Genomic DNA, 25,663 nt, shown 5'->3' with positions numbered 1-25,663 from the left:
TAGATCAAAGCCTCGCTTCATTTCTACAGGCATTCACCATTACATGTAGCCCTGCTTCTCCGGTGCAGTTTATATAAGCATTTATCAAACCAGAGGATATCATGACTGAGCTAGAAAAATGGGCGACGCAACCACTGCAAGGGGACCAATCACCGGCTGCACACGGACAACGGAAAGGACCGTACGCGTGCACGGGTACGTCGCGCGGTCACGTTGTCGGTCTGTCACGAGCTTTATCCCAGGCACGGAGTGGAGGCTGGAGAATTTAAACGGGCATCAATTATATAGGCTATCTTATTTACCAAATTTAGCGCCTGTTAAAGCGAACAGGGCTACACTTTCATATCCCTGGTTGGCAGTTAAGACTCTACTGAGTTATTCCGGTCAACCGGTGATGTTTTCCAGTATTTGATATTGCTAGCCAGCTAGCTAGCTAGCCATTAAGCTAGCTTTGCGGTGCGTGATTCGAAGTGACTTAACGGTATATTTTTGATCGTTATTTTCATTAGCACATCCAACTACATTCATCATAGACGCATCCAAATAGTTGGTGGTTTTAGCTGAAGTGATTTTTTACTGTAGGTGTTCTGCACGTAAATCCTAATCTTAGCTAGACAAGGATTGAATGAAATAACGTTAGCTTGCCATAGCCAGCGGAAACGAGCCAGTCAACAGAGATAACATTAACTTGCCCTGCTGGTTGATCCACCGCCATCCAGCTAATCTAGCAAATGCTATTGGAGCTAGCCACGCACAAGCACACAGTGAGCTTGGTAGGTAACCGTCAGTGATAAGTAGTAGTGAGCGAGCGGACCTTCGAAATAGCTAGCTACTGCCAAACGCCAAGTTGCCCATCTTCCACTCCAGCCCAGAGCAAAAAGCTGACCCACGTCAGTTCATATTTACGGATAAGGCCAGAGTGAGGACAGAAACCTGCAAAAATGCCGGCTGTGTCGAAAGGAGATGGAATGCGCGGATTAGCTGTTTTCATTTCGGACATTAGAAATTGTAAGTGGCATTTTATTTCGTTGTACTTGCTAATTTATGTAACGTTGATTCTAATTCGACGCCATTGGCATCGGTTGACATTAAGTTACTTGAGTTGCTGGCTGTACCCTTTTTCATACTGTAACATTAGTGAAGTGACGTGGGGCTACCAAAGCAGTAATCGCCTCCTAACAGTCAGCTGGCTGTCTATTTATTTACTGACCGCCAACTACTCAGTAATGTAACAAACAAAACTCAGACGTTGACCGTAACATGACCGTTTTACCAGTACTTGCTGCAGAACCGAAGGTCTGAATGCAGAAAACGAGGCCCACTGTTTTTGTGCGTTGACTGTCGCTTTAGTCAACTGAGGCCGTAAACATCTGCACGATATTGGAAATGCAAATGTCTAAATTAATCTGGGAAACGGAGGTTCATATTACAGTTGAAAGGCTGTGTTTATGTCAGCATTATATGACAACAACACGACAGTCCACACAGCTTCATAACTTTGCTGTAAGGAGGAAACGGCTCTGCGCCTAACAGGAGAATACAGGCAGGAGGACCTCAACCTGATCTCCCTTCAGACTGAAAAACCTGCCACAATCCATTAGCAAGCACAAACCACTGGGCACTATGAAATAGGGCATCATGGAATAAATAATCGTTCATGATAATGTAAAAGTTGATGATTTAATATTTGTCTCTATTCCCTATTAATATTTTGATTTTGGTTTAGACTTTTTGCCAGACCTAGTTGCTGTAGATGAAGGTTTAGAACTATTGAGCCGACAACTGAAATTATTCTTACTTCATAAAGGCTGGCAAACAAAGGCTGATGATAAAGGCTGGATAAAAAACGTGGAAGACTGAATTACCCGTACCTGTTTTGAGTTTGTATTTTTCGGAAGTTGGATACATAAGGCACAATGATAATCTTTAACAAAGGCCCCAGCCACTAGTTCCTAATTTAATCATTTTCATGATATAGGTATGAAACAGAATAGATTTCTGGAAATTCTCAAAAGAAAATATTGATTAATAAAGTAACCAGACAGGAATGTTTGTGTATGACTCGTCCATGGAATTAAGTACCTGACAGAGTACCTCGATTTACAGTATTTCCCACATTGATACAGTACATCCAGAGAAAAGGTTAGATGTCACAAAATGGTATGGCAAAATCTCTGACAGCTGGCAAATGTGTTAAGTCTCTGTCTATATATTGTCATATCACCCAAGCCTATACAAAGGAACAATCAAAGTTTCATTAAGCAATTGTTCGACTTTGCTTACCAAATCCAATTTTTTTGCCAACTTCGAATCAGATCCATAATGGAACCAGCTACTGGGACCCAATCATACACTTACGTATCTACAAACAGTCAGCTTCGTATCATAATTCCTCTAACAATAGCAACAGCTCATGTACGATGATGCACCCAACACAGATGTCGCCATTTGCTTGGCTAAGGTTGTTTCTTATGGAAATTGGTGCCTTGACCTTTTTAACCCTTAATTTTTGTCTATTACAGTGTAACAATTTCTTTTGGTCTGAGCAGTCATAAACAAGGTGTGTTCTTTTCCTCGTAGTTGGAGTGAGACTGGCTGTTTCAGGAGATTTTGCGACTGTATTAAATTTGACAGCGATCCGTTAAAGCTTCAGATATTCATACAAAATCATGTATTCTGACTTGTCAATTTCAGCATGGAGGCTTGCCATTTGCTCCAGACATGGAAGGCCAGACACATCACTGTCAGTGTGCACAGAACAGTCTTGCTGCCAAATGAAGATGCATTTCCAGGAATTAAAACTTAGAAGTAAAGTCAATTGTGCAAAAGTGAAACATATCACAGTGGGATGCTACCTCCTAATGTTCCACTTAGCCAAGCATTCCTCTACATCAAATTTCAGCTGGTCACACAACTCTCTCTCATCTGTCCTATGTACTGTAGGTTTTGGCAAGCTAGTTGGATCAGAAACACAATGACAATTCCTTAACTTCTGAACTATATCACTTAAATCTGTTGTGAAGGTTTTCCAGATGTGCAGCTGTGTAATTTTTAAGCAGTTTGTGTGACACTGCATCTTTGTTTCACTGTATATGTCTTGAAGTCCAAATCTGCAGAGGAACCATATGGAGCTATGCACAGCCTGTTCATTAAATCGTAGCTTAAAGATATTTCCATTTCCCTCCCTTTAGCTTTACTTGTTGTCTTTGATAAAGCAAAATAGACTCCTTGACAGGTGTAGCATGAATGCCTGGTATTTGGGCATCTTCCTCAACAACATGCAGTTTTTCCAGTGAGCTAGTCCCTTCAGATGGAAACTGGTGAGAAGTAGTTCTTTTCATCTTCTGTGCAACTGAATGAGACAAGTCATCATCTTCTGGCTGTCTTGGTCTGACTTACTGCTTCACTGGATTGAGGCATGTTGGAAGCAGAACTTACTGTTTGCTGTATTTACTGTTTGCTGTGAGTCTGGTTAAAATGGTAACCGGCTGTTCTGGAGGTCTACCTGACTGTACCTCCTCACTCTCATCAGTTAAACTAATAATCATATGAGTGTTGTCCACAGTCATTTAACACTTATGTTTCCCTTGATAGATTATCTTAGAGAACAAAGATACAGTGAGACTGTATATTGTTTCTTAACATGGTGTTGTTATTGCAATTGATATGCAAATTACAGGCATGTTGAGCATGATGTTGGTGTGCCAGCAATATGTGTACTAGTGGTTATAAGTAGCAGTTGATACATTGCTGGGTATAGAAACGCAGGTGTCTGTATCCAGTTTAAATACAAGTTAGTATTGTGAAACAGCTGAGATGCTTTAAAGGAGGAGTTGGTGAAGTTTGAGAAACCAGCAAGAGTAAACTAGGTTTTGTAAGCATACAACCGTGCATCATTGTAAACTGTCTCATGTCAAATGCACATGTAAGAAAACATCTGTCACATAGTTATCACAATGAAACATAAAACTGTAAACAAACATGGCTATTGTTAAAACTCAATAGCCATGTTGGCATGTTAGTATGGGGAAATTTTGGCTGCACTTTCTTTGCCATTCTTGTGAGACTAGCTCAGTATAGCTTTAGCAATACATCTGCCCTATAGGCTTGTGGAAGACCCTAGTCATGTGCAATGAGTGCAGAGTGCCCACAGGTATGCAAACAGGCAGGTGGGCCATTGTTTCATTCAGGCCAGTTGAAAGTGGTTGAAAGATGGTTTTATTGCAGGACTTCAATAGCCACAGATAACTTTACCAGATACATTTTTTTTCTGTCAGAACATTTGATTTATTGATTGTTAGAATTTTAAGAAATGTGGCAAAAAATCCTTGCAACACACTTTGCCTACTCCAGCATTAGTCATCCATTCTGTATAGTTGGAAGACGGGACAAAATAACCCTGATAACATTTCAGGGTTGCATAATTATGTTTTTTGTGGCTCTTTGTGTTCCCCAAAGTCAAAAATTGAAGGCTCAAAGCATGCTTTAGTGAAACTTGCATTTCAAACATGGATTTGACTCTACAAACAGCGACAGTGTTTCATCACAATCTGGAGAGACTTGTTGTTTCTCACAGAAAGAATATTAATCAACTCCGATTCATATGATCTACAGCAGGGGCCAGAAACATTTACCACTCAAAGAGCCATTTGGACCCGTTTCCCACAGTAAAGAAAACACTGGGAGCCGCAAAACCCTTTTGACATTTAAAATAAAATGACACTGCATATAGCGTTTTTTTTTGTTTTGTTTTTTTTGGCTTGCTATGTATAAACAAACCATAATGTGTTGCATTTATGAAATCAATGAACGAGAGATGTTGAGTTGAAGGTTACTTTCAAGTAAAATAAGTGTCAAATGTCAATTTGAGTCCTTCTTGCATTTATGAAAAAAACACTGAACTTAAATTATCCACAGGCAGCAAACCAAAAATGCATCCTCTCTCTGTGTGCCGTCATCCTTTTACTGAAGCATGCAGTCAGCTGTCAACCTGAATAATAAAAGGACTATTTCACTGAAAAAAGCATGAATATATGCAAAATAGTAGGCAACTGAACTATTTATCATACTTGGTTAATGTGATTTCTGCTCCTGAACCTCAGCGCACAGGGTCTGCACATCAGGGCTGTATGCCATCATCCTTCAGGATCATAAACTGTCATCTGTGAGGCGTGTGTGATGTTTGTTTTAAAAATGAGCAAACTATAATAAAACACATTTTATTAAATGCTCATTAATTATTTTCAAAAGCCACAGGGAGCCGCATCAGAGGGATGAAAGAGGCGCATGCGGCTCCAGAGTCGCGTGTTGCTGACCAATGATCTATAGCCACCCATGTTTGTCATTGCAATGGGCTGAAAGTGGCACCATTGTTTTGTTTTGCATATTGCCTCGCTAATAAGAGCGAGTGAGGAGAGTGAGAGAAAAGTTTTGATAGCAGATTCACTGTCCTTGGAGCTTGACGAATTCAGGTATTTTGCCAGCCTGCATGTCAAAACTCGAAGTCATTTGCACTTGTGTGCTCAACTAATTATTCATGTTAGCACACACTAATTGAATTTGAGGTTAGGAAGAAAATTTAGGTTTTTGTGGCAGTCTTATTTATGATAATGGAACTAAAGTAAAACAATTAGATGAATACACACTGAATGCACTGAATTAGATGAATACATAGATATTTATCAAAAAGGGTCTCACCCCGAGCACTTGGTTTCCAGAGATGGTGTTCTCTTTGAATCTTGAATGCAAAACTATGAAATTTTTTTTTTTAACAGGGTTCTTCATGTCCGTATTTTAAAAGTTGGCATTGTACTACTTCCTTTCTCAACAGGCAAGAGCAAGGAAGCCGAGATCAAACGGATCAATAAAGAGCTGGCCAACATTCGCTCCAAGTTTAAAGGGGACAAGGCTCTGGATGGGTACAGCAAGAAGAAGTATGTCTGCAAACTGCTCTTCATCTTCCTGCTTGGCCATGACATTGACTTTGGACACATGGAGGCAGTCAACCTGCTGAGCTCCAACAAGTACACAGAGAAACAGATTGTAAGTCTACAACTGGTTGTGTTGTGTTGTGTGTGTGTGTTTGAATGATCTTTATTTCCACCTTACACCTTGCTTACATTTATGACAAATTCATCACATACTCCTCTGTGCAGCACAGTCCAGTGAACCGGTAGTGTCTACAGTTGAACCTGTATGTGTTTTACTTGAAGAATCATGTTGTAACACTTTTTTAAATATAAAAAATGCATCCTGTTCAAACTTTAATATAAAATGTAAGAGCACCTCTCCTGATTGGCTGTCACTTTTTCCAAAATGTTCAAATGAATTTGAGACAAAATGAACAGAATAGAAATGAGTTTTACTGCTCTGTGTTCTTGTTGTCACCCCTAGTTGGGTGGTGGTACAAATGTCATCATCTAAAAGGTGCTGAAGAATCTGACCATTCATTGCGAAATTTTGGGATTTGACAATCAGCAACTATTCACAATGCTCTGGTCCTAAATAACCAGTATGTGATCATATTGGAGTCGTTAGAACAGTGGATCAAACACAGTTGCTCTATTGAACCATAGGTTCAAAAGGCTGATTACTGGCAGTGTTGACAGAACGAGAGATCAATGACCTTTGTGTCATCAATGATATACTGGCCAGAATCACGAACAATGTGAGTATCACGCTAGGTATCAGCTAGTAGACAGTGATGTTTTAATAGTTACAATACTTTAGTAACCTCCTGGTCCAAACCAGGGGTTTATTGTCATGTCCAACTTACTGACCTTGAGTTTCAAATGTGTGTAAGCACAAAAAAACATGGCTTTGATTTTTAGCTTGTGATCTGCAAGCTGAAAACACTGAATAATTAAGATACATGTGATACATTTTACATCCTTTTTTATCTCCAACACATTAGATTTAAAATACAGAGATATAAAACAATGACAATAAGCTTTAAGAATGTTTGATGAGGTTTCATCCGTACACCCAGTTTTTTGGGAAAATGCAGCAGGGCAATAAACCTCATGCAGATTCATTCTTAAGTGTTTTTGGAGATTTTGTGGCATTGCTTGTACTTTCTTGTGATAAGGTTTTCTTTGAGGCATTAACAAAAAAGTACTTATGGTCCTGACCTGTTGTATGAGTCATGTACAGATAATCTGCCTGTCTCCATAGGGGAGAAATACTTGTTTGACTTAAAAACGATAATGTCAATGTCAGTGATAACCATAAGTTCAAATATAATACCAAAATGAATGTGCCCCCTTGAATGGCATCACAAAGATTTATACATAGTGTAATGCTCCAAATGCAGAACAAACACCTCAGCCACTGCGACTATTTCCTGATTCTGTATGGTGGACCATTTTAGCAGGAACAGGAAATGTTGAGTAAGCAGAATAATGTTGAGTCACAATCTCTATTTCAAGTGGTTTGAGAGTTGACTCCTTCACTACTGTAAACAGCAGCAGTGTTTCAAACAGAATTCTTGTGAAAAATGAAGTTAATTTATCAATCGGTGCATTTTGAGAGGAAAATTGAGATGCTAGATTTGTAAAGATCTCTCTTGCAAAGAATTCTAAATAATAGAATATAGCTCTTGTAAACAATTTTGTGCTCTAATAAACAATTTAATGATGAACACATAAGTTGTATGGTGGTTTAACACAGTTCAGAAACGGTCACAGATGATTGACTCCTTTACCATTTCCAGTGGACGGAAGTTTGCCTTTTTGTGTTTGTGTTTTTTGTGGTCGATGATGGAAAATAGGGAGCCGTAGAAGGCAGCATGGAGGACAGTGACAATGTTGTGGTGGTTACTTTTTAATATCTTTTACTTCAGTCTCTCTTTCATACAACACCAACAGTATGATTTCCCTTGAATACGTAGAGGCTCTATCAGTGTTTTAACAGTGTTGCATCTTACACGGTAAGAAGAACAAAATCGCTGTTGCATGTTCATCCTAAAGACTGTAAAAATGATAAACAATGTTCCTAGTTATTTGCATGGCAATGTCCAGAACTTTTTGTTTGGCATCATAGCTTTGCGCTGGAAAAGGGACAACATTTAATGTGTCCTCCCAATTGTCAGGTTTGGAGCCGAAACTGATAAATACCCAGAGAGAGGCCTGTGTGATATATTTATGATGTGCTGTATTAACATATCAATAGCAGATAGTATATGAACGGAGTACGGCACTAATGATCTAATACGCAGCAAAGTAGCATAGCTAATAACAATAAAAGTTGCAATGGATGTCCGGCAGGTGAACTCTGTAGTCCAGGCTCAGCCACTCTCCCTTCGGACCTGCAAGACGAGAAAGCACAAAGACTCTGGGGAAGAAGCCAAGTCAGTAACATGCCTTGATAGGACAGGAACTCATACAGATGGAGAGGGAGAGAAGAGTTTCGGGTGTCATTGGAAGTCCCTCGGCAGCCAAATCCGATGGCAGCATAGCTAGGGGCTGGTCCAAGGCAAGCCTGAGCCGGCCCTAAATGTTTATCAAAGAGGAAAGTTTTAAGCCTGCTCTTAAATGTAGAGGGGGTGTCTGCCTCCCGGACAATAGCTGGAAGATGGTTCCACAGGAGAGGAGCTTGATAACTAAAGACTCTGGCTCCCAGTCTGGTTTTAGAGACTTAAGGAACCGCCAGTAAGCCTGCATTCTGGGGTTGCGATGTTCTACTGGGGTAATAGGGTACTACAAGTTTTTTTAAGATAAGATGGTGCCTGACCATTTAATGCTTTGTAGGTAAGGAGAAGGATTTTAAATTCTATTCGAGATTTTACAGGCAGCCAGTGTAGCGCGGCTAATATCAGAGAAATATGGTCTCTTTTCCTGGTTTTGGTCAGAACACGTTCTGGATTAGTTGGAGAGTATTTAGCAACGAATTGGGACAGCCTGATAGTAAGGAATTGCAATAATCCAGCCTGGAAGTAACAAATGCGTGGACTAGTTTTTCTGCATCATTTTGAGACAGGAAGTGCCTGATTTTTACAATGTTACGTAGGTGGAAAAAGGCAGTCTTTGAGATTTGTTTTACATGGGAGTTAAATGACATATCCTGATCAAAGATGACTCCCAGATTCCTTACTGTTGTACTGGGGGCCTGTGCTATGCCATCCATAGTTACTATCTCATCGGATAGTGAGTGAGTCATCCTGGTCTTTATTTACTTAAGACACACTTGGAGTTTAGTCAATTGATTGGTCTCCTCTGGCTTCATTGATAAATACAGCTGAGTATCATCTTTATAACAGTGAAAATTTATAGAATGTTTCCTGATTATGTTGCCTAGAGGAATCATATATAGAGTGAAAAGGATCGGTCCAAACACAGAACCCTGCAGAACTCTGTGACTTGCTTTAGTGTACACAGAGGAGACATCATTAACCTGTACGAACTGAAGTCGTTCTGAGAAGTAGAATTTAAACCAGCTTAATGCAGTTTCCTTGATGCCAGTGAGGTGTTCCAGTCTGTAATAGGTTACCATGGTCAATATTGTCAAATGCGGCACTAAGATCTAGTAATACCAGAAACAAGTCCTTTGTCTGATGCAATTTCAAGGTTGTTTGAGACTTTAACCAATGCTTTCTCTGTGCTATGGTGCACTCTAAATCTTGACTGGAAATCCTCAAATAATCTATTGTTATGTAAAAAGTTGCACAGCTGACTAGCAACTGCTTTCTCAAGAATTTTAAAGAGAAAGGGTAGGTTAGATATAGGTCTGTAGTTGGCTAAGACCCCTGGATAGGCTTTTTGAGGAGAGGTTTTATTACAGCTACTTTAAAGAACTGTGGTACATGCCTGTTGACAGAGACAGGTTGATCATGTCTAACACAGAAGATCTAAGGGATGGGATCTAAGATACAGGTTGATGATTTTGATGAGGAAATTGTTGAAATTAGTCCGTAAAGCTTGACAGGAGAGAGACTGTCTAAAAATTACAACAGGTTTAACAGCTGCTGCTATGGTTTCTGTATTTGAAGATAAATCAGTACCCACTGAGGGCAGTAGTTGCTGAATTCTGTCTCTAATAAGAAAGAAACTCATGAAGTCGTTACTACTGAGGCTTAAGGGAATACGAGGATCGATGGAATTATGACTCTCTGTCAGCCTGGCTACAGTGCTGAAGAGAAACCTGGGATTGTTTTTATTTTCCTCTATTAGTGAAGAGTATTAGGCTGCTGTGGCTGTTCGGAGGGCTTCCCTGTATGTTTTAAGACTGTCTTGCCAGGCAAGACGAAATACTTCTAGATGGTGGTTCAATTTCAATGCCATATGTCAGAACAAGGTCGAGAGTGTGGTTAAAACAGTGAGTAGGTCCATGAACACTCTGATGGAAGCCAATTGAGTCTTACAATGAGATGAATGCAGTACTAAGGCTATCATTATCAACGTCCACATGAACATTAGAGTCACCTACAATAATTATTATGTCTTTTTAAGGACTAACCCTGATAGAAACTTCACATATAAATTCTGAATTAGGACCAGGAGGCCCATACACTATGACAAATAAAACTATCTGTGATGTTTTCCAGGTTCAGTTTGAAAGATTAAGAACAAGACTTTCAAATGAGTTATAATTGAGTTTAGGTCTAGGGTTGATCAATAAGCTAGAGTCAAAAATGGCTGCAACTCCACCTCCTCTGCCGCTGCCTCGAGGAACATAAGTATTAGTATGACTAGGAGGACTAGCTTTATTTAGGCTAACATACTCATCATGAGACAGCCAGGTTTCAGTTAGGCAAAATAAATCAATATTATGATCTGATATTAACTCATTTACTAATACAGCTTTAGAGGACAGATATTTGATGTTAAGCAGTCCACATTTAATTTTCATTGTATGTATGTATACATCATACCATCTGCCTCGACTGGTTGGAGACAGAGAGAGAGAGAGAGTGTGTGATATCCACAGCAGTGACAATTCCAGAAATAATGTTGTAATAATAATAGAAATATGACTAATAATAGTATATGGAAGTAGATGTATATGGTGTGTGTATGACGTATTAATACGTAAAATACATATTAATATATGTGTATTAATATATGGTAGTATACATATGTATATAAGATCAATATATGAATATAATAATAGTATAAATAGCTGAAAGCTCTGGCTCTGATTCTGCTTTTGGGATTTAGGAAGTCAGTCAAGTCAGCATGCATTCTGGGATGTATGTATGATGCATGGATGATGGTGCCTTACCATTTAGGGCTTTATATGTAAGGAGAAGAAGTGCTATTCTAGATTTTATTGGGAGCTAGCATAGAGAGGCTCATATGGGAGAAATGTGATCTCCTTTCCAAGTTTCTGACAGAAAACGTCGCACGGTAATCTGGATTAGTTGAAGAGTCTTTAGCAACTTTTTTGGGCAGCATGATAGTAAGGAATTGCAATAATCCAGTCTGGAAGCAACAAGTGCATGGACAAAAAGGCAGTCCTTCAAATTTGTTTTACCTGGGAGTTAAAGGACATAGCCTGATCAAAGATAACTCCCACATTCCTTACATTGCTGCTACAGACCATGACAAGGCCACCCAGAGTAGCTATATCAGATTGTGAGTTTCTGAGTTGTGTGGGGCCAAGTACTAAAACTTCATTTTAACAGAGGTTATTGCACATAATAACTATCCATTGGCATTGTGCAGTCTGACAGCAGTGGGAATGAATGACCTGCGGTAGCGTTCCTTCATGCACTGAGGATTTCTTTGTTGGCCACTGAAAGAGCTGCTCAGCTCCTCTACAGTCCGGTGCAGTGGGTGAGAGCTGTTGTCCATGATGGCTGTGAGCTTGGCCAACAGCCTCCTCTCACCCACCTCCTCCACAGAGTCCAGTGGGCGGCCCAGGACAGAGCTGGCCCTCCTGACCAGCTTGTTCAGTCTCTTTCTGTCCCGCTCTGTTCTGCCCGCGGCCCAGCAGACGACAGTGTAGATGATAGCAGAGGCTACCACAGAGTCATAAAAAGTCCTGAGCAGGGGTCTACACACTCCGAAGGACCTCAGTCTCCTCAGGAGGTGGAGGCGACTCCGGCCCCTCTTGTACAGGACGTCTGTGTTGTGGGACCATTCCAGTTTATTGTTGAGGTGAGCACCCAGATACTTGAAACTATCCACTGTCTCAGTGTCCTCCCCCAGAATCAAATCTGTTTAATTCATCCGCCCAGCGCTGGTCTCCATCAGCTGTCCCTCTGGCACTCTGTCTAAATCCAGAGATATTCTTCAGTCCTCTCCACACGTCTCACGCGTTGTTCTGGGCCAGCTTCTCCTCCAGTTTCTTTCCATAATCCTTCTTGGACCGCCTGATCCTCCATTGTAGCTCAAGCTGGACTCTCTTCTGTTCCTCTCTGTCCCCTGAGTTAAAAGCCCTTTTCTTCTGGTTCAGGAGGGCTTTGAGCTCAGGGGTGACCCAGGGGTGGTTGTTGGAGAAGCACTGTACCGTTTGAGTTGGCACAGTGCTGTCCACACAGAAGTTTATCTAGTCCGTGATGCAGTGCGTAAGGCCATCGATGTCATCTCCATAAGAGCTGCAGAGCATGCTCCAGTCTGTGGTTTGGACAGTCCCTCAGTCTCTCATTAGCCTCCTCAGTCCACACTTTCCCAGTCCTCTTCTGTGCAGTGCCTTTCGCACCCTGGGCATGTATTGGGGGAGCAGATGAACAAGGTTGTGATCAGACCGCCCAAGGTGGGGGAGGGGGCAGGGGGTGTAAGCATCCTTCACATTCGCATACTCACACGCGGCCGAAGCCTCCACTGAAGGAGGAATGTACACTCAAAACACAATCACATGCGAAAACTCCCTCGGTAGATAGTACAGCCGCATGGCCACAACAAGGATCTCTAGGTCCCGTGTGCACAGCTGTTCCTTCACGTGCACGTTTGCCGGGTTGCACCAGCACTCATTCACATACACCCCCAGCCCCCCACCTTTCTTCTTACCATTCTCCACCCCACTACAGTCCACGCACGCAAGTGTAAATCCGTGCAGGGAAACCACTGAGCCTGGTATGAGTCCATTCAGCCACGTCTCCCAGAATCACATGAGGCTGCACTCCAGGTACTCCCTCTGCTGTCAGGTTAGCGCAGCCAGCTCCTCCGTCTTGTTGGAGATAGAGTGGACGTTTCCCATGGTGACAGAGGGAATAGAAGTCCTCTGCTTCTTTTGTCCACCACTGCAGCCTCTCCTTTTCCTCCGTATCTCCGTAGCAAAGAAGGGCTGCGCAGACTAAGGAGTTCTTGACGTGTTTACGTGGTGTGCTTGGAGCTGTGGCTGAATCCAAAAGGGGTCCCCAATGCGGATCCCAAAAAATGAAAAAACAGTGCCAAACAAAATAAAAGTGTAATAAAAGTGGGTTTCCCACGTGCAGAGTTGCATAATGCTTCACCCACTTTAAAGAAAGATAAGGAAAAGTGTCTATTTACAATAGAAAAAAGGAAAAGTAAGAAAATGGGTCAGAGCAACCGTAACCAGCTGCTGTTCATCCAGCGCCATCTTGAATCTAGAATGATGCCAATTTTGTGAGTAGGTTTATCTCTGTACTACCCAGCATGAACTCACAACATTTGATATTTGGTTGTGACTTGAACTGTGTTGTAAATCCAGTCTTCGATCGTTCATGTTCCAAAGCAGTTTATCCGTCCAAGATTGCTTGTGCTCTGTCTTCATTTGTGAACGAAGCAGGCTGCATAGATCCTTGGTGCTTTCTTTTTCCAAATAAAAAAAAATCACATTTTTTTTTTTTGAACTTAGTTTTTATTTCAGTTGCATTTAGAACATATATACAAAATCACATACATCATGTCTGCTGTTTTTTCCTTTTTCCCTCAAAATTTTACAACTTAGTGCTTATATGGGCATGATAACAATTCCAAAATAAAAATGAGGGCAGAGCTATAGTGACAGAATGAAAAAATAATAAATGAAATACAACAGAATGGGATAGACAAAGTACAATAAAATAAAAATAGAATAAAAAAAAAAATGATATATAGATATTAGATCAATGATATAGATCAAATGGGTTCCTCACTATAACAGTATACCCATTGCAGGGCCCCACCTTCTAGTGAATATATCTTTTTGAAGTCTCAGGGAGTATGTTATTTGTTCCATTTGGTATACTTCCATTATTTTTCCAATCCAAATACTGTATGTCGGAGGATCAGGCTTCAGCCACTTTACTGTAATGCATTTAATCGCTGTTGCTAATAGTATTTGTACAAGATATGTTTTGGCATTTCCATTGATGCCTTTTGGTAATAGACCTAGTAAAGCCACCATTGGGTCCCTTACAATATTTACCCCACATATTGCATTAAGTGTTTTAAACACTTCTTTCCAGAAACTTTCCAGTTTCGGACATAGCCAAAACATGTGAATCTGACTGCCAATATGTGGGCCACAGTTTCTCCAGCATTTGTTTGAATGTATATTGTCAAATTTGGCCATTATTTCAGGTGTCCTAAAGAACCTCATGATAATCTTCCATTTGAATTCCCTCCATATGTTTGAATTAGTTACCAAATGTACACCAGTACATATTTCCTCCCACATATCGCATGATATGCTGGAATTAATATCAATTTCCCATCTTTCTTTGATCTGTGTAGTATTATTCAAATTCATGCCCAAGAATATTTGGTAGCAACAGCTTATTAGTTTCTTATCCCACTTTCCTATTTGTACTTTTATCAACAATTCTTCAATTAGCGTTGGCTTAACAACTTTAGCCCAATCCTTGTGTTTTAATAAGAAATCCCTTAGCTGTAGGTACCTGAAGAAATCTGTGCTTGGAAGTTTAAATTCCTCCGATAGTTGTGTAAATAATTTTAAATTACCAGCATTGTGGAGCTGATGTAAGTTGGCGAGCCCATACTTGGACCATTTTCCAAACCCTGCATCTAATTTAGAGGGCATAAACTCATTTATATATCCAATATTAGTGAGTGCTGAAATTGTTTTAGACAGGCCAAATGTACATTTTATTGTCTTCCATATTTTTAACGTGTTTTTGGTCCATTGTCCCATATTTATTTTTTTTTGAATGGACATCTGAAAATGGCAGGGCCTTTAGAGGTCTTTCACATAAGCTCTTTTCAATATCGAGCCATTGTGTATATGAATGGTCCTGAATCCAGACTATTAATGGTTTTAGTTGTGCAGCCCAGAAATAATATCTCAAATTTGGGAGTCTGAACCCTCCCCTTGGTTTAGGTAACTGTAGCGTTTTTAGTCTAATTCTTGGTCGCTTTCTTTGCCAGATAAATACTGAGATTAACTTGTCTAATTTGTCAAATGTAGTTTTGGGAATGTCAATAGGTAACATTTGAAACAGATACAGTAATTTAGGCAGTACATTCATACGGACACTCTCAATGCGGCCTAATAGAGACAGAGGCAATATTGACCATCGATCCAAGTCCTTACTGATGTTATGGATGAGACTTTTGTAATTGAGATCGTGCAATTGTTCTAATAAAGGCGATATATGAATGCCCAGATATTTAATTCCATCTGCTGGCCATTTAAACCCGCTACGCAATTTAGTTGCATCTGAAATGTTGCCACCAATATCCATGGCCATTGTTTTATCCACGTTTAATTTATAGCCCTAGAAGTATCCATATGTGAAAATAAGATCCTTTAAATATGGTATTGTTGTTATAGGTTTTGTAAGATACAACAGTACATCATCTGCATACATTGATATTTTATGTTGTTCTCCATTTATCGTAATCCCCTTTATATTATCATCATCCCTAATCAACTGTGCTAGTGGTTCAATACTGATATCAATAATAAGGGAGATAGTGAACAGCCTTGTCTACATCCACGTTCTAAGGTGAAGCGATCTGAGAGAAACCCGTTCACCTTAACTGCGGATTGTGGGTCAGAATATAAAGTTTGTATCCATTTAATGAAGTTTGGGCCAAATTTGAATCGTTTCAGAGTTTGAATTAAGTATCGCCAGGATACTCGATCGAATGCTTTCATAGCGTCTAAGGATAGTATCATTGACTCCTCTTCTTTAACTTTCGGATGTGTCATTAAATTGAGCAACCTTCTCACATTATCCCCATAGTATCTTCCTTTTATGAATCCTGTCTGATCGGGATGAATAATTTCCGTAATAATTTTATTGACACGTCTCGCGAGGATAGCTGTTAAGATCCGTACATCTGTGTTCAGTAGCGAGATCGGCCTATATGACTGACATTTGGTGGGATCTTTGCCCTCCTTATGGATTACCACTATTATAGCGTCTCTCCATGAGGGGGCCATGGTTCCAGATTGAAATGCATGATGGTAAGCATCTAGTAGTGTAGGGGTGATATAATCTCTATAAAGACTTTATAAAATTCATTAATATACCCATCTGGGCCAGGGCTCTTATTATTTTTCAGAGTGGAGATTATCTGACGAATTTCTAGGTCCTTTATTGGCTCATCCAATGCTCTTGCCATAGGTTCAGGTAACTGTTTTACTTTAATGTCTTTTAAGAATTGTTCTAATTCCTCATCATTTGTACAAGTATCTGTATTTTTGTACAAGGTCTTGTAAAATTCTGCAAAGGACTGAGATATTCCATCCGGTTTGTTGAGAGTTAAATTATTATCCTTCAATTTCTGTACTATGTTAGATGATTGTTGTTTCTTAAGTCTTAGAGCTAGTAACCTGCTCGCCCTATTGCCATATTCGTAGTATTTTTGGTTTGTAAACCTTAAATTGCCCTCTATTTTTTCATTAATTAAGCTGTTTAGATCCCTGCGTGCCTCTTTAAGCATGTTTAACAAGCTTGAGGTTGAATTTATTTTGTGTTGTTGCTCAAGCTGCCTTATATTGTCTTCTAATTTTCGCTGTTTTTCTTCCCTTTTTCTTTTCCTGGCACTTGCAAAGGAAATGATTCGACCTCTAATATATGCCTTTGCACAGTCCCATAGAATAAGGGGAGATATTTCAGGCGAGGCATTTGTATCAAGATAATTTTTTAGCTCATTTTTTATAAATGTAATGAATTCTTTATCATTAAGGAGCGACGCTCTTAATCGCCATTGTTTAGTTGATGGTCTGTTGCCAATGATCCATGTGAGTACAAGAGGGGCGTGATCGGATAATGTAATTGGGAGGATCTTTATGTCAACTACTCTATAAGATTCTGCCTTAGGAGTAAAAAGGAGATCTATTCTGGAGTATGATGAATGCCTATTCGAAAAAAATGTAAAGTCCCTACCTTTAGGGTGTTTGCTTCTCCAAATGTCTACCAGACCAGACTCCACTGACAAATGCCTAAGCATATTGCTCATCCTAGAGGCAGGAGTATTAGGTACAGGTTGTCTATCCAGATGTTGGGACATGACACAATTGAAGTCTCCTCCTAGCAATAAAATACCAGAACTATGCTGTAGTATTATGGAGAAGACCGTGCGAATAAAGCTAGGCTCATCCTCATTTGGAGCATATATATTCATAAGGCAAACTTCCACTCCATCTATCAATCCATTCACCATTATAAATCTCCCTGCAGAGTCTTTATGAATTTTGGTTAATGTGAAATTGACCTGTCTATGTATCAAAATAGAGACACCTCTTTTCCTGTCCGATGGATGTGATGAGTAAAATACCTTGTCTGCCCAGGACTTCTTTAATTTCTCATGTTCTATATCTGAGAGGTGAGTTTCTTGCAAAAATGCGATCTGGCAGCCGTTTCTTTTTAACTGATTCAAAATTTTCTTTCTTTTGATTGGACTATGAAGACCCTTGACATTATAACTTATCATCTTAATTGCTCCCATATCTTAAAAGCAGTGTCAGATGTGAGGGACAAGAGAGAAGACGCAAAATAATATGAAATAAACAAATTAAAAAGTTGGGGAAAATGAAATAAGGCAAACAATACGGTAGGTGTATATATAAAGATTGTATGCTACATGTAGAATAACTAAGAATTAGGAAGTAAACAGCAGCATATGCTTTATAGTCTTTTGGTTTTAACAAAGGTTTCGTATCCTGAAAGATTATGGAAATAAAAACTTTAACTGTTGCTCTTATTCTTGCTAGATCCCTGGGGAACAAGGGGATCGTCCCAAACAGAACTGAACATAGAACTACCATAGCCAAGAACCCGGCTAACACAAGTTTCCGGTTGGTCCTGTGGGGCACAGTTCCAGGCTGCATCTCCAACATGCAGCTGTGCGAACAGTCCTTAAGGAACCAAGTTCGCTTCGGTTTGGACAGAAGCCAAACAGTGTTCCTGAATCAGTAAATATGCACCTTGAGCTGTCCCAGAACTCCAAATTAGTTACAAAAGAATAAAATAAAATAAAAACAAAGACACCTTAAACTCAATGACTTGTGTTGTAAATATAACTGTGTGCTGCAGTAAATTATTTTTTGCCAGAGCGGTGGGAATACTTTTACGTAAGCTATGCTGATAGTCTAACTCTCACTTATTAATTACACTTACTCTTATATGAGATCGCAATGCCATAAGGATCATAGACATAGCATGCAAAAGGGTTTGTTTTTTTGTTTTCCCCTTTTTTAAATTGAGAACTAATACCTATTAAGGATGCTGTTGCTCAGTACTCCGGCCCATCAGCTGAGAGGATGTGTTTCTTTATATAGTCCATTGCCTTGGTAACATCCACGAACTCCCGCTCATCGTTGTTGTTGGTGATGCGGAGCCTGGCCGGATACAGCAAACCGTAGCGGACGCCCGGTTTCCCACGAAGCATCTTTCTGGCGGGCGTAAACGCCGCCCTGTCTCTGGCGACCTTGGCAGTGTAGTCCGGGAAGATAGCGATCTGGTTTCCGTTGTAGTTGAGTTGGCCGCCTCGGTCTCTGGCTTTCCTCAGAATATCCATGGCATCTCCCTCGTTGTGTAGCTTCGCAATAATGACACGCGGCTTGTCTCCGGGTCTTCTTTGTGTCAGGCTGCGGTGTGACCGTTGGATTAATATCTCTCTGTCCAGGTGTAGCACATCTTTGAGGAGTTTGGAGACCGCGGTTGGAGAGCTCGAACCCGGCTCTTCAGCTACACCCGTGATCCGGATGTTTCCTCTCCTCATCCTGCCCTCCATGTCCTCACACTTTTCTTTTAGTCCTTCAACTTGCTTCCTGAGGTCTGTTACAGTGGTTTGCATCGATACAACTTCATCAGACCACTCTGATAGCCCGAGCTCGACAGCCTTCACATTAGCTTTTACAAGCTCCACTTCTGTACGCATAGCGGTTGTGTTGTTAGCTATCTCAGTTTTTACGTCTTTTATTTCCTTCTTCAACGATTCAAAATCCTCTGCTAGCGCACTCTTCAATTCTTCTCTGATAACAGTCGCTATATCTTTTCTCAGTGAAGAAAGAATGTCAGCTTTGATCGTTGCCGTGTCCATGCCTGTACTTACTTCAGGTGCAAGTGAGGTCAGGTCGGATTTGTCTGGACTGTTAGCGGATGAGGTTTTAGGCCTCGTGTTGGGCCGACCTTCGTATTTATATTTTCGGAGATTTGCTGCCATCCACGTCAATTCTGCAGCCCACTGACGTCGCCGAATAGTTTTAATTACACAGTTATCACATTTAATTTATGGTTTTGAGCGCAGATGTCTTGTAATATATGATAATAATGGAGATTCTGCAGGAGCTCACAAAAGCGCGTCTCACTCCATTGCGGCTCGCTGGCGCCCCCAAAATCACATTTTTTGTACATCATTCATGTTGAGGAATGATTTTTTTCATAGATTAAGAAAACAGTATATATTCCAGCATTGTAGAATCAGACCATTCTAATGGGAGATGCTTCATGACTTTTTAGTTAACCTTGATGCTCCTTCAATAGATTTGGATAAGAGGACAAATTTGGATGAACCCCTTACACAAGAGGAAGTCATGAAATCAATCACAGCAATGTAAAGTGGCAAGGCCCCCACACCAGATGGCTATGCAATTGAATTTTACAAAAGATTTTTGTACAAATTGTTCCTCTCCTCCTTGAAATGAATGAGCATTCCCTGGCTCAGGGGGCCTTGTCACAAACACTCACAGAAGCTTCTGTTTAACTTTTATTAAAGTTCGGAAAGGATGAAAAGGAGTGTAGCTCATATTGGCCAATATCGATTTCAAATGGAGATGTAAAGATTCTAGCTAAACCTCTTGCTAGTATGGTAGATACCGCTATAACAGACATAATCCCTATGGATTAAACCGGCCTCATCAAGGGTTGTCATTCTTTTACCATTATACATAGGCTCCTTGGTGTCATCCTCTCCTTTGCATCCTCAGAGACTCCTGAGGTGTTGATCTCCCTGGATGTGGAGTTGTTCAACTGAGCTGAGTGGCCTTATTTGTACACAACGTTAAAAAAATTCTCACGTAAAGCATCAATAATAACGAGCAAATTCTGTTCCAAGCCCATTCCACTGTCAAGGGCTGCAGAGCAAGGTTGCCCTCCCAGCCCATTCCTCCAGCTTGCTTTGGCCATTGAGACACTTTCTATTTGCTGAAAACCTCGCCACACTTCAATGCAAAGTACAGGAATAATATAAAACATAGGATGTCCTTATATGCAGATGACCTCTTGCTATACTTTTCAGTCCCTGTGCCATGTGCCCCTAACGTTATGAATATGCTGCATCGTTTTGGCAGTTGTTCAGGATGTAAATTAAACTTTTCAGAAAGTGAATCATTTCGTCAACAGCTCAACCCTTGCAGTTGGGAGGCAGGCTTACTCTTCCCTCTTCTTAGGACAGGATTTGAATATTTGAGAATAAACATGACCTGTACTGTATCTGGTCTTTACCATAACTATTATGTACCCTTAATTAATAATCTTAAAGTCGACCTTTGTAATGAAGTTGTGTCTTGCAGATAAAATTGTGTGTGTTAAAATGCCTAGATTTTTTTTCTATCTCAGAGCGTCCCAGTATTCCTTTCAAAATCAGTCTTCAAATTTGCTGATGTCTTCTTTTTTATGGGATAATAGGCATCCTAGGGTTCATATGGTGCTTCAAGGCTCAAAAAAAAAAGTTTATTGGATTCCATGGTGAAAAATGGAAAATGTTTTCGTTAAATGCCTGTGAATATTGTTTTTTTTTTTTCAAATTTAAATATGAGGGAAAAAAGAACTGAAAAAGCCCCTTTATTAGAGGCAAAACATCTAGACATCTATCACATACATGCAATACCTTGTGCAATATTTCATTCTTTTATTTTCTTTAAGTACTACACCTATTCATATATATTTCTGTCACTACTGTGACACATATACTTATCTACTGTGCAATACAGCAGACACTGAACTTAACTTATCCATACCAGTCATGTGCAATTCTTTACATTGATGTGCAATTGTCACATTTTCATGTGAAATTTCTTTTTGATATCCTTGTGCAATTTTATATATTTTTCAATATTTTGCATTGGTAGTATAATCCCTTGTATAAAATGCACATATATATAGTCAACTTCTTGTAACACTCTAATTCCCCCACCTGGGGATTAACAAAGTCTATCTTATCTAATCTTAGAACCTCAAGCAAGTCCAGTTGCCTTTGTTAAGCACTAAGAAATTCGTAATTACACCATCTTACAGCGTCTTAACATAGACCAAGTTCCATGATTAGGCCTATCGATTTCACGGTCTGGTATCACCAACCAGTCACACCTCTTAAAGGTATGTGTCATACCTAGCAACGGGGTCAACCTTGCCTCCTCGCTAAGATAAAAGTTTCAGTCCCCTGCTTGCTCAGAGTTGAACTGAGATTTTTCCTAAATCACTGCTTAGCTAGGCCTCATTGCTAGATGTTTTTAGGCTAAGTTAGGAGCTCTCTGAGAGTACTAACTGATGGTTTCTTCTGGCGTCATTGATGAGTCAAACTATCATCAACATAGCAATGCAAATTTATGGAGTGTTTCCTCAGCACAGAACCTTGTGGAACTCCAGGACTAACTTTGTCATGCCCTGGGGAATCACTATTTCCGTATACAAACTGAAATTGGTCTGATAAGTAGGATTTAAACCAGCTTAATACGGTTCCTGTAATGCCAGTCAGGTGTTCCAGTATCTGCTCTAAAATCTAACAAGACAAATGAAGAGACAAGCCCTTTGTCTGATGCAATTAGAGGGTAATTTGTAGCTGTCTCTAGGTTATGATGCACTCTTAAATCATGACTGAAATCTCTCAAATAAGATGTTATGTTGTTGTCATGTAGAAAGTCTGGTCTGGAAAACTGGCATCTGGTTTCTCAAGGATTTTAGAACAAGGGGAGGTTTATATTTTATATTTTATAGTTTATAAAACTCCTTGATCAAGAGTAGGCTTTTTAAAAAGAAGTTTAATTCCAACCACTTTAAAGGATTGTGGTACATATCCTGTTGATGAAGACAAATTGATTATATCTGTTAAAGAATTACGGGTAACTTCTTTAAAGCAGCCCAGCTGGGATGGGGTCTAAGAGACATGTTAATTGATTAAGGTCAATGGGAGAAAAGCAGTCTAAATATATTTCAGCTTTAACAGCCATTTCTAAGATTCCTGTGTTAGAAGATAAATCAGATAAGGCCAAGAGGGCTCAGAATTTTGTCTCTAGTAATTAGAATTTTATGATTTAAGAACACAATCCCATGACACAATAGAGTTATGACTCTCCGTCAGCCTGGCTTCAGTGCTGAACAGAAACCTGATGTGTTTTCCTCTATTACGGATGAGTAATAGGCTGCCCTGGCATTGTCGAGGGTCTTCCTACATGTTTGTCGAATATCCTGCCAGGCTAAATGAATGCTGTTTCCTTTCAAGTTTTTTTTGCTATGTTTAGTTTGCAGGTTTGGGTGGTATGCCCTGGAGCTCACCTCCTTTGATTTATTATACTCATTTTCAGAGGGGCATTAGAGTCAAGTGTCATACGCAGTGAGCCTGCAGCTCTATCAAGTATATGATCAATTTAACTCAATTTAACAAAATTTAATGCTGATTGAAACACTTTGCTAAATTTTGCTACAGCGCTATCAGATATCTTGTGTAGGAATTTTCGCCTAATGGCCTGTAGTCTGGTAATAGGAATAAAAAATGTATTAAATGATGGTCCAGTTAAAAAGGATTCTGTGAAGAGGCTATATAAAGTATAGGGCTAATGTACATTATGACAGAAACCAATGCAATCTAATAATGATGTTAACGCAGTAGTAAGGATATCATTATCAAGTCCACATGAATACTAAAATGACCTTCAACAATTACTTTATCTGTTTTAAGGACAAAACTTGAATAAAAACTCTGATAAATATTTAGAATTTGGATGAGGAGCATGGTGCACTTCAACAAATACAATCAGGTTTTGAGTTTAGGGTTGATTAATAGGCATGAGTCAAAAATCGCTGCAACTACACCTCCTCAGCTGGTGCCTCGAGGAATGTGAGTGTTACCAAGACTTGGGGGAGTAGCTAAATTTAGGCTAACATGCTTTTCATGACACAGCCAGTTTTCTTAAGACCATTTACCAATGCAACTTAAATGACAGATATTTGACGATTCAGAGTCCACCTTTAATTCTCCTATCTTGTTGTACTATTGCAGTGGTAGTGTCCATTCTTACTAGGTTTTTATCTATAACTCCTTTTCTGTTCCTCTTTTGATTGAACTAATTGAATGGTCAAGGGGGAGACAAAGTCTCTAGGGGGTTTTGACTGCTCTACCGAAAGCACAGAGAAGCGTGTAGGACTGCTGCTCTGCCTCATGGTCTCAACTCTGGGTTGTCACGGTTTTGATTCACTCATAAACTCAATCAGATTTCTAAAAATGAGAGCTCCTCTATCCAGGTGAGATGGATGCCGCTTATGCGAATCAGACCAGGTCTTCCCTGGACGTTCCACCAGTTATCTACAAAGCCAACATCATTTGCTGGGCACCACCTTGACAGCCAGCAGTTGAATGATAACATGTGACTAAACATTTCCTCACCTGTCAGATTCGGCAGGGGCCCAGGGTCCAGCATTGTCTTTGTATTGAATTTTGGTGAGCTCCGATTGGCGTAATCTGTTGTTGTACCACCAAAGTGAAGAACAATTGCCAACCCCATTTCTATTATCAAGGGTAGTCTAAATATTTGAACTAATGGTTGCATGTTGGCCAGATTTAGCCTGCATAAGTTCATGATCTGGAAACCAGTGGTTTGGGGGTTGATGTGGTAAAATGTTGGGGTTGGTGGGTTTAGTCTACCTCATTAATATCAGTGACAGTAAACTATGTATTGGAAGTTCAACAGCAACATAAACTACAGTTACCAAATCTAGCGTTTTGATTTAACACCTCTCTAATGCAGTTTCAACAAGACTTGAACATTAGAACCTTCTTGAAGGTAGGCATTATTCCATGATTGCATTATTTTTCTCAGTGGACATATTGAATTGGAAACTCCTGTACAGACACAATCATGAATTGTATGATGCAGCACACCCACGGTTTACTGCATTTTCCTTCTATAATCTATCTTTATATCTGTTTTCCCAGGGCTACCTGTTCATCTCAGTGCTGGTAAACAGCAACAGCGAGTTGATTCGTCTGATTAACAATGCCATCAAGAATGACCTGTCCAGTCGCAACCCCACCTTCATGTGCCTGGCGCTTCACTGCATCGCAAACGTGGGAAGCCGTGAGATGGCTGAGGCCTTTGCCAGTGAGATCCCTCGGATCCTAGTTGCTGGGTGAGTGTGACTTAGGGCTGTCAAAATTGACCAAAAATGACGTTTTCCCTCATAGGTTCGAACCATATCTATTTTTGTGCATTATGTCCGTCAGAGGGAAATCCAGTACAAGGAGAGCCATACTATTTGTACATTATTTCAACATAAATGTCTGTATAAAAAATATTACACATTACAAAATAAGTAAACAAAATAATGTCCTAATAATGATTAGATTGATTGGGTGATTCATTGAAAGTGATGTCATGTGCGCAGAGTTTCCAGTTGGTGCCGGTGTCCTGGAAGATTTCAATGTCCCGGACAAACGGGACCAATTCTGGTTAAGTGTTATCTGATTGTGGACCCTATTGTTCCATGTTTTTTGTGTCCAAGTGACTCTGGAACTCATTACCACCTGAAATTGAAAAACATTGATTCATTTTCCTGTTTTAAATCCACACTCAAAACAAACCTGTTTAGAATCGCTTATCCTACTTGAGGTCAACTGGTCAGTCTGATTTTACACTAACTTATTTTATCACTTCTTTATTTTATTGTGTTTTATCGTATTGTTGTTTGATATTCTTTGTGTTGTAAAGTGTCCTTTAGTGTCCTGAAAGGCGCTTTTAACAAATAAAATGTATTATTATTAGACAACAACCTTTAAAACTTTTTCAGTACTGAACGAGAGTGCAGCAGCCACGAAATGCACTGCAGTTTAACCCCTCTGAGTTTTTGCACACCATCAATGTACGTTCACTGAAAGAGTTTGTTTTTACCACTGACAGGCTCGGATTGTTATAAGTGTCTCACAACATTATGGACAGGATCCCTACAGAGATACATTTTTGTTAAAATGTAAGCTCTGTATTTTTTTTAACCAAAAGCAGCTGTTATATAGCTCTCACCAAAGGCACCGGACTCAATTCACAGGAACAGCGATTTTATCATCATAACACATCATTCAATTGCAATGGAAGCTTA

General features: G+C 39.9%; 1 protein-coding gene across 3 annotated transcripts in view; it reads left to right on the top strand.

The window, feature by feature from the left end:
• The first annotated feature begins 222 nt into the window (after positions 1–222).
• ap2a1 (adaptor related protein complex 2 subunit alpha 1) overlaps positions 223–25,663 on the top strand; it is a 48,557-nt gene continuing 23,116 nt past the window's right edge. For all 3 annotated transcript variants that reach the window (XM_041957991.1, XM_041957990.1, XM_041957992.1), the window contains exons 1-3: positions 223–1,008; positions 5,831–6,042; positions 24,507–24,700. In XM_041957991.1, coding sequence (XP_041813925.1) covers positions 942–1,008; positions 5,831–6,042; positions 24,507–24,700 — 473 coding nt within the window. In that variant the 5' untranslated portion in view covers positions 223–941. The remainder of the gene's footprint in view (positions 1,009–5,830; positions 6,043–24,506; positions 24,701–25,663) is intronic.

This window comes from Chelmon rostratus, chromosome 17 (assembly GCF_017976325.1).
Source record: "Chelmon rostratus isolate fCheRos1 chromosome 17, fCheRos1.pri, whole genome shotgun sequence".
In the NCBI taxonomy this organism is placed as follows: Eukaryota; Metazoa; Chordata; class Actinopteri; order Chaetodontiformes; family Chaetodontidae; genus Chelmon; species Chelmon rostratus.
The sequence above is the reverse complement of the archived record's forward strand: the minus strand, read 5'-3'. Positions and strand labels throughout refer to the sequence as shown.